This window comes from Maniola hyperantus, chromosome 27 (genome assembly GCF_902806685.2).
Source record: "Maniola hyperantus chromosome 27, iAphHyp1.2, whole genome shotgun sequence".
Taxonomy (NCBI): Eukaryota; Metazoa; Arthropoda; class Insecta; order Lepidoptera; family Nymphalidae; genus Maniola; species Maniola hyperantus.
This window is the reverse complement of record NC_048562.1, coordinates 4,815,952-4,831,919: the sequence shown is the minus strand read 5'-3', so window position 1 is coordinate 4,831,919 and position 15,968 is coordinate 4,815,952. Positions and strand designations below refer to the sequence as shown.

Here is a 15,968-nt window from a genome sequence, read left to right as displayed (position 1 = left end):
GGAAGCGGGAAGACTGGCGGTTTACGCGAAAAAAAACACTATGAGCGATACAGAAATAAGTAGTGCTACTAAACTGCTCCTACCCGGAGAACTGGCCCGACATGCGAACATTGAAGGCATGAAAGCCATGCGGATGTATCAAAGGAGCGTGGATTATGATGCAAACAGGAATTAATTCGGAAACATCTAGCGGGCGTCGAGCTACAAGCGATGTTATTATGTAGGATAGTTAAATTATGTACCTATTTTACGAACAATGGAGAATACCCAGTGAATAGTGAATAATTATAATGTTTTTTGAAGAAGATGGAAGCCATGTTAGAAGCATAAATATTTTAATTTTATGAAGATTGTTATCTGCGAGACTACGAATATGATTCAGTATTAACTAATGAAAAGGATTTATAACAATGGTCCTTTTGAGGACCAAAAACTGTTCTTGTTTTAATTAATACTACCTTATTCCCGCGATTTCGTCCGCGTGGACTACACAAACTTCAGACCTCTATTTCACCCCCTTAGGGGTTGAATTTTCAAAAATCCTTTCGGTAGGTACCTAGCATAGTACGCAACAGGTTGAGGTGGCAATCGGGGTGGGGACGGCTCGCACAGCCCCCGCACTACCCCGGCACAGATGGCGTGCGGGTGTGCGGGGCGTCTCCCCGGCTCATACCTCGATTGCCATCTCGACCTGTCATGTTTAGGTAGGTAAGTCCCGCAAATTGCTAATGCGCTGGAACCATGTCTTCTTTCTTTCTTCATTCTGGGCTGGTTTCCGCACTTAAACGTTTTCGTCTGTTGTGCGTTGGAACCATGTCTCATTAACATCGAAATGACGTCATTTTGACGTCAGCCGGAATAAAAAATATACCATCAGCAGTGGCGTGCAGGTCATAGAGGCATAAATACACTGCTTACCCCAGTTGTAATAGCTTAAGGGGACTCAGTTCAGTGCTTTCTTCATACAAACGTAGGAGGGAAATTACAACAATATTCGATATTGTACGCACAAAACTAAGAATTATATCGATTTATCTCGTCTTTATCTAGGTTTATTGATACATAAAACATTGAAAGAAATATTGATTTAAAAGTTACGAGCCTCAAAAGATTCCTATTTAAACACTAAATTAATGTCAACTTTGGGCGTAAATAAATGAGATTAGGGATATGAAAATTCTAAAACAATTTATCATTAGACGTAGTTTATTTATTCATTAGTTGAAATAACTTTACTTTGCAAACATAAATTCAGCAGTTTTTTCCCAAAAATACTTTTCCTAAACCCTTTTTACGCGCTTGATTTCGGTGAAAATCATCGTGCCTCTCAACTTTCTCATACAATGTCAAGTGAAAAGCAAACATGTTACCCACGGGCGCTGCCAATTTCGGTCGAGCGTCCTGCGTCACCTTAATGCTCATTTCCCATTATAGCCTGCCAGTAAACAGGTTCCTACCTAACTAATGCCTACCCTGGCCTCAAACTCTGTGCACGCCACTGACCATCAGGTACCTGTTAGGTATATGATCAGGTTACCAGCCAATTATAAGTTTTTAGGCTCCATCAAAAGGAAAAAAGGAACCCTTATAGAATTACTTTGTTATTTGTCTGTCTGTCTGTCCGTCTGTCGTGTCTGTCAAGAAAACCTATAGGGTACTTTCCGTTCACCTAGAATCATGAAATTTGGTAGGTAGGTACTTAGGTCTTATGGCACAAGTAAAGGAATAAATCCGAAGACCGTGAATTTGTGGTTAAACCGCAAAAAAAATTGAAATGTGTTCATGAACACATAATTAGTAGGTAGGCTTATTTTCAATTAAGTAAGATGACTATACTAAGTGGGATATCATATTATGAAAGGGCTTTATCTGTACATTCTAAAACAGATTTATTTTTATTTTTATGCATAATAGTTTTTGATTTATCGTGCAAAATGACGAAAAACGAGACTGCCGTACGGAACCCTCGCTGCGCGAGTCTGACTCGCACTTGGCTGGTTTTTTAGTGATCACCACAACATAATCAGTTTTTTATCGCTGGGAAATGCGTTATAACATTTACTCTAACTTTCAGAGAAAGTGCTGTCCGGGATTAGAATGCCAGAACATTGTTAAGAACCGTTATTTGGCCCAGTTTATCTACTCCGCAAGAGATGGCGTTGTTTATGAAATTCAGACAGGGTAAATTGACGAGGATTGTAATTTCTTCATTTATTTATTCCAAGTTTAATTAGTTATTTATTCCAAGTTTTATTAATTTAAGTTCATTTATTCCACTCAAGATGTCGTTGTCCGTACTGTTTTGTACTTGACAACAGATGGCGTTGCTTATAGTAAGATGGCATGTATAAAATTAATTCAGATTTCGAACTATTGTAAGTTGTAACTCACAAATGCATGCCAGTTGTAATTAGGAATAAAACACGTGTAGCTATAAGAAATCGTTTAATAAACGCCAATGCTGCTGAGATGGTGCGTCAGTATGATCTGGTGCACGTCTCGGAACACTGTGCGCACGTTGTCCGTGTCAGTCGCGGTCGTGAAGTGGAAGTAGCACTCGCGCGTGCGACTCGCCTCCATAACAACGAAGCGTTCTGCTGAAGCGGTTAGTTTACGACGTTCGTGTTTTTTCTTAGTTTGTTCCTGAAAAAAATTGGCATTCAATGAAGCCTGCTACCAAAAGTGAAAACTTAAAAGTAAAACTATGAAATAGCAGTACCTACCTAGGAGTTTTTTTTAAAATTTCGAATTGATTGCAGAAAACTCTTCGTTGTTTGAAAGGTCTTTCAAAAAAAGATATTGCAGGTGTGTAAAAATCATTTTTAGGGTTCCGTACCTCAAAAGGAAAAACGGAATCCTTATAGGATCACTTAGTAGTCTGTCTGTCAAGAAACAGACAAATAGGGTACTTCCCGTTGACCAAGAGTCATGAAATTTGGCAGGTACGTAGGTCTTATAGAACAAGTGAAGGAATAAATCCGAAAACCGTGAATATGTGGTTACATCACAAAAAAATGTGTTCATGAACAAATAATTATAGTATTTACAATTTTCAAAGTAAGATTACTATACCAAGTGGGGTATCATAATGATTTATCGTGCAAAATGTCGAAAAAATACGACTGTAGAACGAAACCCTCGTTGTGCAAGTCTAACTTGCACTTGGCCGGTTTTTTTAATAGAAAACATTTTGTTACAGCCAAGAATATATGTAGGTAAATTCGTCGGTCCTTCGCCTCATCTTTGGTAGTATCGGATTGCCATAAAATCAGCCTATGATTCATGGGAGTGAGGGAATACAGAGTGACCTGTAGGTACTTACAGCGAACAAGCTCCTTATAAATAACTTTGTCTTAGTGTATTCGTCGCCCGGGGAATCGAACTGGTGGTACTGCGGGAAGTAGTGGGCGATGCTGCGCCCCTGCGATATCTTCCACTCCAGGATGTCTTGTTTGTTGAGGAACACGATTATACCCGCGTCTATGAGAAATCTAGAAAAAATACCTCTTAGTTTACTAATCTAAATATATAAAAGGAAAAGGTGACTGACTGACCTGATCTATCAACGCACAGCTCAAACTACTGGACGGATCAGGCTGAAATTTGGCATGCAGATAGCTATAATGACGTAGCCATCCGCTAAGAAAGGATTTTTGAAAATTCATCCCCTAAGGGGGTGAAATAGGGGTTTGAAATTGGTGAAATCCACGTGGACGAAGTCGCGGGCATAAGCTAGTCCATACTAATCTTATAAATGCGAAAGTGTGTCTGTCTGTGTCTGCTAGCCTTTCACAGCCCCTCCATTCAACCGATTTTGACGAAATTTTGTACAGAGATAGCTTGCATCCCGAGGAAGGACATAGGCTACTTTTTATCCCGGAAAATCAAAGAGTTTCCACAGAATTTTTAAAAACCCAAATCCACGCGGACGAAGTCGCGGGCATCATCTAGTTACCTATAATCCATACTCCATCGTCATCATCATGAGCAACCCATCGCCGGCTCACTACAGCACGGGTCTCCTCTCAAAGTGAGAAGGGTTTTGCCCATAGTCTACCACGCTGGTCAAGTGCGGATTGGCAGACTTCACACACCTTAAGAGAACTCTCAGGCATGCATGTTTCCTCATAATGTTTTCTTTCACAGTTAAAGCAAGTGATATTTAATTACTTAAAACGCACATAGCTCTGAAAAGTTAGAGGTGCGTACCCGGAATCGAGCCCCCGACCTTCGATTAGGAGGCGGACGTCCTGACCACTGGGCTATCCGGCTGAGAGGTGCGCTCTTAGTGAGCTGGCGATGGTTTGATCATGATGATGATGGATTAATTTATTATGACTAGGAAAACATCGTGAGGAAACCTGCAGGCCTTAGAGTTCTCCATAATGTTCTGAAAGGTGTGTGAAATCTGCCAATAGGTATACGTACTTAACTTAGTTAGCTTTGTAGATTATGGGCCAAAACCTTTTTATTCTGAAACAGCCGTTCTCAGTAGTGCGCCGGCGATGAGTTTGATGATGATGTAATTTCTCACCTGCTGTGCCAAACGTCTTCAAACAAAACAAGCGATTCCTTGAGCCGGTTCTGCGTGTTGTCTTCACGCAAAGTTTGATCGAAATCGCTGCATGCCACTAGGAACCATATTGCGTGAATACCCTCAAATACCTGCGGAATATATTAGCGAAGTCAAACATTGGTACTGATTCTGAGCACAACTAAATTTTAGAGCATTCGCATCCTCTTCTTACTGATATAAGATGAAAAGGACAGAAATATTTTGACAGTTTTTTAAGTTTAATTTAGAGCTGTCAAACCTCGTGACGTTAGCTGCCAGTCGCGAGCGTGTCATTTAAAAAGTCTATTCATGTGCCGTCCTTTTTTAGCAATATTAAATTATAAGTTACCTACGAAAAAGAATGTAGGTAAGTAGGTACCTTAGCGAAGCAATTTTTGTAAAAATCAATTACTTAGTTAACTCAGACAATTAAATATTATTTTTTAGATATTTTTGTAATTATATTTCTTACTTGTATCCATTTCTTTCTTTCACCTCTCTGACCACCAACATCGAACATCCAAAATTGTTGGACACCTCCGTGCATAGATTTTGGAACCTAAGGAATTAAAAGTTTAATAATACATAATATTATTATTATATAAGCAGCTGTTTTTTTTTTAATATGAAAATATTACAATAAAACTTAAAGCTAGCCTAGCCAGCTGTTATGCTACATAGCTACATTATAATTATTTGCTGTTAGGTATTTTACTAAGATTCTGTTAAAAATTTAAATTATTTAGATAGGTAGGTACCTTAACTTTGAATTCAATTTTCTGTATGCTCGTAGTTTTCTGCCGACATCGTAATATATCTGCATCTGAGGGCATGTAATCCGATTTAGCTATTAAATCTATACGGTCCAAGAAACTGAAAAATCTTGAAAAATTAATAAATAATCAAACAAGATAAAAATAAAACAAAGTAAACAACGCCATCTATTGACAGTTTACCAAACTACTACGGAAAATTCTGATGAAGTACCATAACTATAGTTAATATCAACTGAATTAAAGAGGGCGCTAATTTAATGTTTTAGACACTTGACAACAGATGGCACTAATATGTTAATTTAGACTGAATATTCGCTGAAATAAAGGTACCTATGAAAAATGTATGTAAGTTATTATTAAAATTACTTTGATCAAAACATGACTAACTATTCTGCGCTGTCAATCAGTTGATATTCGTTGGATCTTTTAAAACATTCCCTCACTCCGGCGTCCTTCCATAGCACTCTGACGTGGTCGAAATAATCCTATAAAAAAAATAAAAAAAACCAATTAAGTAAAATATTAGCAAAATTAAAATAATTTAAAACAGAAGTGCCCTACCAAAACTAAAAAGTAGGCATATTACTTTTTAGTTTTATATATATTTTATATATATATGGCCATGCAGCCACAGTATTCATTTTTTTTCAAAAAAAAAAAAATATATAGTTTGTGTCACTCGGGATTCGAACGATACACTAACTACGACTAAAGTCGCGTACTAAAGGTAGTGTATCACAAGGTACACAAGGTAGTGTATCGCGTACTAAAGGTAGTGTAAAACAGTATAAAAAAAATTCAAAAAAATAAAAACCGTTTTTTTTGAATTTTTTTTATTTTACAATTTTTAGTGGCCCCATCGTACTAAAATATGATATGCCTGGTTAACAACCTATTGTTTCAAAGAATCATTATAAATCGGTTCATATTTGGCGAAGAAATCGCGTAACAAACATATAAAAAGACATGCATTCGAATTGAGAACCTTCTCCTTTTTTCAAGTCGGTTAAAAATATGCTATGACTGGTTAAAACCCTACTGTTTACAAAGCTATTACACTGATCGCGAGCAATTTACTCTTATCAATTGAGGAGTTCCGTTCTCCATCTCCGAAGATATTCATCAAATCTTTACCAAATTAAATGGGACCACCCTCGGAAGTATATTCCTACAAAACAAAAAGAATCATCAAAATCGGTTCATAATTGACGGAGTAATCGCGTAACAACATCCAAAAAAAAAAACATACAGTCGAATTGATAACCTCCTCCTTTTTTTGATGTCGGTTAATAAAAAGAAATAGGTACGGTATTTGACAACTAGTCAAATCAGTAACATTTTATCAAACGTCAAAACGCACACTTAGAATGCGATATGCTATGAAATGCTGGAATGTGATGTCACATCATAATGACGTGCCTGCTTTTTTAGTTTAATCGATAATTTTAAAATGGTTATTACACTTAAAACTGACCATGAACGTGGATTTTACATATTTTGGAAGACCCTCTATTTAATATTCACTGAGAAATAATTTATTTTTGATGTATGCAAATACCCAATTATAACGAGTACCTACCTAGGTTCGAATTCCTAATAAGCCAATCTTACCTAAACTTAAAAGTAAAGCTACGAGGGTTCCAAACGCGCCAGGTCTGAGAAGAGCCCACAACAAACAGAACAACAATTAGATTTATACCTCTGTGTATTCCGTAGGTCCATCCGCACCAATTTTCAAAATAAACTGTTGTAATTGAATATTTTTAGGGTTCTGCAGTGCAATGCTCAACGTGGACATATTCCGTACAATCTCGTAAATAGCGTCGTGCGTGTTCCGCCTTATGTGTTGGACTTTTTGGGCTCTTTCGCTGTAAATAAAATGTTAACTTTTTTATCTACGCTAAAATATTATCAAGAGGGAAGATCTTGTTTGTTTGTAATCGTTAATAATCGTTAAACTCTGAAACTATTGACAGTGGCGGATTTGCCCTAAGGCCTAGTAGGTCCAGGCCTAGGGCGGCTAGATATTTGGGGGCGGCCAATCGTGACAAAAAATTCACTGATGTTATGATAAAAGGTGGCAATATAGTAAATTCATTATGTAGTCTATATATAATTATGATGAATGCTGAGAAAGGGGCGGCCGTTACCTACTTACTACATGGCATGGGGCCTTGGGCTACTAAGGCTGTAATTATCCGCCACTGACTATTGAACTGATTTACTCATTCTTTCACCATTAGAAAGCTTCTTTATCTAGAAGTAAACACCAGTATCAAAGCCGTGCCGTTCCGGTACGATGCTGAAAGTTTCTCTGCGTATTGTCCCCCTATCATGAACAGACACCCATAAAGTTTTAAGGGTGTCTGAAGAAAATGTAAAAAAAAAATTACTTTATACTTTGACGTAAGATTTTTACACTTTTATTTACCTCCCAAAGCCACCTTGATCCAAACAAACGTTCCTCCCAGTGTTGGGGTTGGGGACAATGCGCAGAGAAATTATCACCTCTTATAAAATAACAACGGTCTGGCACGCGCTGGCTCTCTCTCTAATAGGTTTATGTGAAGATCTATTCCTACTCAGCACTTACCTGGCAGTGAATCCTTGCACATGCAATATCCTCATTTGTTTCAAAATGGTGGTTTTCCCGCTTTCTCCCGTTCCGAGTAAAAGAAGTTTGATGGCCTGAAAACGACAACATTCATTTTTAGGGTTCCGTACCTCAAAAGGAAAAACGGACCCTTATAGGATCACTTTGTTGTCTGTCTGTCGGTCTGTCAAGAAACCTACAGGGTACTTCCCGTTGACCTAGAATCATGAAATTTGGTAGGTAGGTAGGTCTTATAGCTGACATTTGGGGAAAAATCTGAAAACCGTGAATTGGTCACAACACATAACAAAAAAAATTAAACTGTGGTCATGAACTAATAATTAGTATTTTAAATTTTCGAAGTAAGATAACTATATCAAATGGGGTATCGCAAGAAAGGTCTTCACCTGTGCATTCTAAAACAGAGTTTTATTTATTTTTATGCATCATAGTTTTTGAATTATCGTGCACAATGTCGAAAAAACACGACTGTTTTATGGAACCCTCGTTGCGCGAGCCTGCCTCGCACTTGGCCGGTTTTTTAGTGAAATAATGCATGTAGTTAAATAATTAGTAATTACCTCGTTGTAAGACCGGATCCACAGTTTGATTTCTCTGTCGATCTGTTTGGAGTTATATTCATCTTCATTATAGCTCTTCATGCAGGGCAGAATGCGCATAGTTTCTTAAATCTGCAATAAAGAACGGTATTTGACAACTAGTCAAATCAGTAACTTTTTATCAAACGTCAAAACGCGCACTTAGTATGCGATGTTCTATGAAATACTGGAATGTGACGTCACACCGTAATGACGCACTTTTTTAGTTTAATCGATAATTTAAAATTGATATTACAGTTAGAACAAAGGACGCGGATTTCACGTATTTTGGAAGACCCTCTATTTAATAATCAGCTTGGCGCCACAATAAACCAGCCTCACCGTTGCCACTGCGGTGACTGCGTTGACGCCTTCGGCCACCATGGGCTCTCCTGTTCGAGAAGCGCTGGTCGCTTCTCCCGCCATAGTACCCTTAACGACATCATCCGGAGGTCCCTTGCCACCGCCCATGTGCCTTGGCACGTGGCGATGGCAAGAGACCTGATGGTATGACGCTCGTACCGTGGAAGATGGGCAGGTCGCTTGTTTGGGATGCAACTTGTGTAGACACTTTAGCTGCATCCCACATTCAGGCGACCTCCTCTATGGCGGGTGCAGCGGCCATCAGCGCCGAACAGGCCAAAAGGCGCAAATATGAAACCTCGATGGGAGCTTCGTATTCGTGCCTTTTGGTGTGGAGACCTTGGGGCCGTGGGGCCCGGGGGCTCGAGCTCTTTTTGAAGAAATTGCGAAAAGAGTTATCGAGTCAACCGGGGACCCGAGAGCTGGCAGCTACCTTGGCCAAAGAATTAGTTTGGCCATCCAAAGGGGTAATGCTGCCAGCATCCTGGGTACAATGCCTCGCTGCGGTGGTCTCGATGAGGTTTTAGATTTAATTTAATTTATTTTAGTTTTAATTTAATATTGTTTTCTTTTTTTTTAGATTTAAGTTTATTAATAGTTTATTTGTTTCCATCTTCAAGTAATTATTAAAAAAATTTAATCGAAATAATCACTTAGAAATAATTTATTTTTGAAAATGTACTTTTTTTTGCACAGTGGTGAGCGCTGTCGTTTTATGGGAAGTAAAGGGGTTCCCGGCAGGCGAAATTTAGAATTTCAACATTACACGATACGGCAGATGAACAACGAAGTTCCTTTTTTAGGGTTCCGTGCCTCAAAAGGAAAAACGGAACCCTTATAGGATCACTTTGTTGTCTGCCTGTCTGTCAAGAAACCTACAGGGTACTTCCCGTTGCCCTAGAATCATGAAATTTGGTAGGTAGGTAGGTCTTATAGCTGGTATTTGGGGAAAAATCTGAAAACCGTGAATTTGTGGTTACATCACACAAAAAAAAAATTGTGGTCATAAACTAATAATTAGTATTTTCAATTTTCGTAGTAAGATAACTATATCAAGTGGGGTATCATGTGAAAGGTATTCATCTGTGCATTCTAAAATAGATTTTTATTTATTTTTATGCATCATAGTTTTTGAATTATCGTGCAAAATGTCAAAAATTAGACTGCAGCACGGAACCCTCATTGCGCGAGCCTGACGCGCACTTGGCCGGTTTTTTCCTTTTGAGGTACGGAACCCGAAAAACCTAACCTCATTATTTATTCAAATCATTTCTCAAACAAATTAGGTACATTTCTCGAGCATTTTACAAATAATAGAACCGATAATAATAATTTACAATATTACATTAGTCGGTACATCGGAGATGTCCAATGATTATCATTGGACATCTCCGATAAGTAATTTGTCAAGTAGTACCTAAGTAGGTACTCAAATATTTCAATTTCCAAGTAATCTGAATATCATTAAATCACAACACTTGAACGCTAATTTTTAATTGCCATTATAAAATGTTTTATCTTTAAAAACCATTAACATCCAATTTACATTAATTGCATGTAGGTACTTAGTACTTAGGTAGGTTTTCCAAATTTTGTTTTTTTAATCTTTATGTAACTTATCTAACATAATATTTATATTCTAAGTACCTATACCAAATTATTACTTTTTAATTTCTTTATTCAGATATACAAGTAAGCCCTTAACTGGCAATCTCACCTGGTGGTAAGTGATGATGCAGTCTAAGATAGAAGAGGGCTAACCCGGAAGGGGCATGACAGTTTTTAGGGTTCCGTACCTCAAAAGGAAAAACGGAACCGTTATAAGATCACTTTGTTGTCTGTCTGTCAAGAAACCTACAGGGTACTTCCCGTTGACCTAGAATCATGAAATTTGGCAGGAAGGTAGGTCTTATAGCAGACATTTGGAGAAAAATCTGAAAACCGTGAATTTGTGGTTACATCACACAAAAAAAAATTGTGGTCATGAACAAATATTGCTATTTTCAACTTTCGAAGTAAGATAACTATATCAAATGGGGTATCATATGAAAGGGCTTCACTTGTGCATTCTAAAACAGATCTTTATTTCTTTTTATGTATCATAGATTTTTAATTATCGTGCAAAATGTCGAAAAAATACGACTGTAGTACGGAACCCTCCTTGCACGAGCCTGACTCGCACTTGACCGGGTTTTTTTATTGTTTTTATTGAAATACAAGTTAGCCATTGACTGGCAATCTCACCTGATGGTAAGTGATGATGCAGTCTTAGATGGAAGCGGGCTAACCTGGAAGGGCCTTGACAGTTTTTTTATTAAGTCCACACGGCAACGTACCAGAACGCTTGGCGGCACGGTTTTGCCGGTAGAAATCCCAGACCAGACCAGAAATTTAGAAATTATAATATTCCAAACCCCTGCCGGGAATCGAACCAGGGACCTCCCGCTAATAAGACAATTACAGCGCTTACCATTGCGTCAAAATTCGACATCATTTGCGGGAGGCCGTGGGTTCCATCCCGGGCACGCACCTCTAACTTTTCGAGTTACGTGCATTTTAAGCATTTATAAATTATATCATTTACTTTAATGGTGAAGGAAAACATCGTGAGGAAACCTGCATGCCTGAGAATTGTACATGATGTTCTCAAGGTGTGTAAAGTCTGACAATCCGCACTTGGCCAGCGTGATGGATTGTGGCCTAAACCTTTCTCATTCTCATAGACCCGTACTTAGTAGTGGGCCAGTGATGGGTTGATCAATATGATGATGAATATATGAGGATCTGAACTCCAACACAGGCACTACACTACACAAGTCACAACAACCTACCAAAAGTTCCTATCGTATCTACAATATTAATTCACTATGAACACCTCCTGAATCTTGATAACTTAGGCGGACAGTAACCCTTCAGCATCAGGATTAAGGAGTTGGATCCAGAAATTTTTATGGGACCACCACGGATCTGCTGTCGATTGAAAAAATTGGCAAATCGGTCCAGAAACCTCGAAAACTTTGGTGTACATAAATTAAAAAACAGGCCGAATTGAGAATCACCTCCTTTTTGGAAGTCGGCCAAAAATATTGTTTGCAAACTAACTATGACGGTGATCTTTGAAATGCCGCGCCCGTAGCGGTCGTCGTAGCATCTAGCGTAGCGCTTCGCTACGCATTTCTACTAAAAGGTATATTTCTGTCAAAGGAGGCACCGAGGCTACGAACAAATATAATACAAAGTATTATTAATAATTAATACTTACCTTACCTCCTTGTTAGCAACACGACACTTTCCAATCACAGTTCAGAAATTAATGTGGAAGATATTTTATCAGTGATAATGTTATCAATGATAACCGATATTATCGATAATTGCTGCGCTCGCTAATTTTGTGTTTTCAAACAAATATTTGCATTTCATTCACGTTGCATTTATCATCTGTATAGTATGCGACAGGTTGAGACTTGAGATGACAGTCGCAGTATGAGGCGGGAGGACGTGCCGCACGTCACCCGCGCTCCCCCGCACCGGTTAAGCGCGGGCGCTGTGCGGGGCGTCCTCACCCCAACTGCCATCTCGACCTGTCACGTGGGTACTATACCTACACTTGACTCAAGCTCTGAGCTTTCTCTGGGCAGGGTACATAGTTCAAAACTGTCTATATAGGGTGTAACCAGAACGATAGAGCAAAAGCTTAGCGTTCTAGTTATACTACGAGTATCTAAACATACTTAATTCAATACCAATAACCATTTGCCTAATTTTGTAGTTTTAGTGACTTAGTATTTTTCAAACCCGTAATGCTGCAAAACTGGGGTCAATGCCCTACCTACGACGTGGTATTGACTCCGAGTGGCCTACTTACGTAACGTTCGTTGACCGCTGTCGTCAGTCAATGTTTTATTTGCAATATATCGTGAACTTTTACAAAATATTTTTTTTATGGTATAATATCAGTAATCATCATTAAAATTACTTGTCTTCGTTTTTGCTAGCGTTCTGGTTACACCCTGTATATTGGGGTCCCAAGGTGCTATGCTAGAATGACGATTTCGCATGGAACGCGCAGCGTTGGAAGACCTCCACTAGGTGGACAGACGACATCAAACAAGTCTAAGGGAGCCGCTGGATAGCGGCGGCGCAAGACCGTGGCGTGTGAAAGTCCCTACAAGAGACCTATGTCCAGCAGTGGACGTCTATCAGTTGATGATGCTGATGATGATACTATCAACGTATAATAGTTGGCACCGCAGGTGCAAAGCATGTTGTGGCAGTTATTAGTCTTTAGTCTAAATATATAAAAGGAAAAGGTGACTGACTGACTGACTGATCTATCAACGCACAGCTCAAAATACTGGACGGTTCGGGCTGGAATATGGCTTGCAGATAGGTATTACGACGTAGGCATCCGCTAAGAAAGGATTTTTGAAAATTCAACCCCTAAGAGGGTGAAATAGGGGTTTGAAAATTGTGTAGTCCACGCGGACGACGTCGCGAGCATTAGCTAGTTCAAAATTAGACACGACAATTAATTTCTTAATGACATTTATTCATTCCACTTAACTCTATTAAATATATTTTATTAATCAAAACATCATTGAAAATTAATTTAAACTAAAAGGTATATTGGACGCAACGTTTAAAATAATAATAATAGTTTAATTTAACAACAAAATCAAACTACTTAATAACTAATAACAAGTAAAAGAGGAACCCTTATAAGATCACTTAGTTGTCTGTCTGTCTGTCAAGAAACCTACAGGGTACTTCCCATCGACCTAGAATCATGAAACCTGGCAGGTAGGTAGGTCTTATAACAGACATAAGTAAATTTGTGGTTCTATCACAAAAAAAATATTAAAATGTGTTCATGAACAAATAATTAGCATTAGCAATTAGTACCATACCAATTCATAGATAAGGCTTTACCTGATTTTTCTAAAACAGATTTTTATTTATTTTTACGCATAAATAGTTTTTGATTTTCCGTGCAAAATGTCGAAATACGGAATCCTCGGTGCGCGAGTCTCTTCGCACTTGGCCGGTTTCTTTCACATACTATCTATTCTGTGAAATTGTCCATCGCTAATTTCTATTATCTTACATACATTTTTATAGCTTCCATTGAACTATCGCAAAACATTTAAATTTTTTACTATGAGTCTAGTCGGTGTATATAATTTTATTCTAACAACATTCCATCGTCTAATTGCAGGTCAACCATTTGATTTCCATTTCCCACAGCGCCATCTGGCAGTAAAAGTTGCAGGTTTAAAGTTGACAAATTCTGAAAAATAGTATACACTTAATAAGTAGTATTAAAATCTAGGAAAAGGGGACTGACTGACTGATCTATCAACGCAGAGCTCAAACTACTGGACGGATCAGGCTGAAGGCATGCAGATAGGTATTATGACGTAGACATCCGCTTAGAAAGGATTTTTGAAAATACAACCCCTAAGGGCGTAAAATAGGGGTTTGAAATTTGTGTAGTCCACGCGAACGAAGTCGCGGGAATAAGCTAGTCCCGACTAATATTATAATGGCGAAAGTTTGTATATGTATGTGTGTGTGTGTATGTTTGTTACTCCTTCACGCAAAAACTACTGGACGGATTTGGCTGAAATTTGGAATGAAGATAGATTATACCTTGGATTAACACATAGGCTACTTTTTATCCCGGAAAATTAAAGAGTTCCCGCGGGATTTTGATGAAATCTACGCGGACGAAGTCGCGGGCATCAGCTAGTATAACATGAAGGTAAGTAAAGTATGTAAAAGTAAAATATCCCTTATTGTAGTCCAAAACTAAAACAATAGAAATGTAACAAATAAAGTAAATACACATAATATACGTATGTATATGCATAATACTAAAAAATACAACAGTAAATAAGAGAGATAAAACACAATTATTTATCTACCCTAGAATAACTCAATAAAATATTTATGAAAATTAAAAGGTAACCGTTATTAATAAGGTAAGGTAAAATTGACAGGTATGTGTTCCTTAAAAGGTGACAGGTAAGTATACCCAATAATAGCTACGTATACCTCTAATTCGACGGGTAAGTGTACCCTAAAGCCGATAAGAACAGACCCTGAAATGCTATGTATTAATCTTGAAATAAAATATTAAATTATTACCTCTCCATCAACATTCTGCAGAGGAGTAATATTGTAGATGGCTTGTGGATTCTGTGAGGCCTCATCAGTTCTCTGCAGTATGGCAGGTCTTCGTAGGGCCTACAATTCAATGCATAATATTTTTTTATTGCATATACCCAAGTGATACTAAATTTAACGGGTAAGTGTTCCCTAAAAAGTCACAGGTAAGTTTTCACTAAAATGGGAAGTATGCCCTTGATTCGACAGGTAAGTGAGACTAACTTAAACATTCCCTTAATTATTTACCTCTCCATCAACGTTCTGCAGAGGAGTAATATTGTAAGTGTCTTGGGGTTCCTGTGAGACTTCAGTGCTTCGTTGCAGTATGGTAGGAATCTACAATTTTAATACAATTTTTGTACCCTTATTTCGACAGGTAAGTAAGACTAATTCGACAGGTAATGTTCCCTAAAACGCGACTGGTAAGTGTACACCAGAAAAGGTAAATGTACTTATAATTTAACAGATAAGTGACACTAAGTCCAACAGGTAAGTAAACTAAAAATGATCAGTACAGACCCTGGAGTACTATAGGTGTACTTAACCTCAAAATAAAATATTAATTAATACCTCTCCATCAACGATCTGCGCAGGTATATTGTAGATATCTTGTGGATTCTGTGAGGAATCATCAGTTATCTGCAGTATGAGAGGTAACTGTAGGGTCTACAAATAAATAAAATTATTTTTAGGGTTCCGTACCTCAAAAGGAAAAAAAGAACTCTCGGACAGACAAACAACAAAGTGATAGGATCACAACAAAGTGATCCTATCACTTTGTTGTTTGTCTGTCCGTCTGTCTGGCGTGTCTGTCAAGAAGTGGTTACATCACAGAAAAAAAAATTAAAAGGTGTTCATGAACAAATATTAGTATTTTCAACTTTCAAAGTAAGATAACTATACCAAGTGGGATT

The 15,968-nt window shown here is 38.0% G+C and overlaps 2 protein-coding genes across 4 annotated transcripts in view; both read right to left on the bottom strand.

Moving 5' to 3' along the window:
• Nucleotides 1–2,441: 2,441 nt before the first annotated feature.
• Nucleotides 2,442–12,204, bottom strand: Galphaf (G protein alpha subunit f). The gene is made up of 10 exons (XM_034982465.2): nt 12,149–12,204; nt 8,506–8,616; nt 7,925–8,019; nt 7,031–7,199; nt 5,719–5,816; nt 5,314–5,428; nt 5,028–5,114; nt 4,535–4,665; nt 3,323–3,491; nt 2,442–2,643 (listed from the first exon to the last, which is right to left on the bottom strand). Exons 2-10 carry the CDS (start codon nt 8,602–8,604, stop codon nt 2,446–2,448), a joined length of 1,161 nt encoding a protein of 386 aa, XP_034838356.1. The 5' UTR covers nt 8,605–8,616; nt 12,149–12,204; the 3' UTR covers nt 2,442–2,445.
• Nucleotides 12,205–13,629: 1,425 nt separating this feature from the next.
• Nucleotides 13,630–15,968, bottom strand: part of LOC117994594 (zinc finger protein 729-like) — a 36,776-nt gene continuing 34,437 nt past the window's right edge. For 2 of the 3 annotated variants that reach the window (XM_069507847.1, XM_069507848.1), the window contains exons 28-31: nt 15,625–15,720; nt 15,301–15,390; nt 15,034–15,132; nt 13,630–14,173 (exon numbers count right to left, since the gene is read on the bottom strand). In XM_069507847.1, the coding sequence (XP_069363948.1) occupies nt 14,069–14,173; nt 15,034–15,132; nt 15,301–15,390; nt 15,625–15,720 (390 nt within the window). In that variant the 3' untranslated portion in view covers nt 13,630–14,068. The remainder of the gene's footprint in view (nt 14,174–15,033; nt 15,133–15,300; nt 15,391–15,624; nt 15,721–15,968) is intronic. The other variant, XM_034982528.2, reaches the window with a different exon arrangement.

Excerpts from the sequence above, each read along its gene's own strand:
- Galphaf (XM_034982465.2), bottom strand. The coding sequence starts at position 8,604 with ATGCGCATTCTGCCCTGCATGAAGAGCTATAATGAAGATGAATATAAC. Across the intron at positions 5,817-7,030 it reads GACCTACGGAATACACAGAG|GATTATTTCGACCACGTCAG; the intron begins GTATAAATCTAA and ends TTTTTTTTATAG. Across the intron at positions 5,115-5,313 it reads AAATTGAATTCAAAGTTAAG|GTTCCAAAATCTATGCACGG; the intron begins GTACCTACCTAT and ends TTAATTCCTTAG.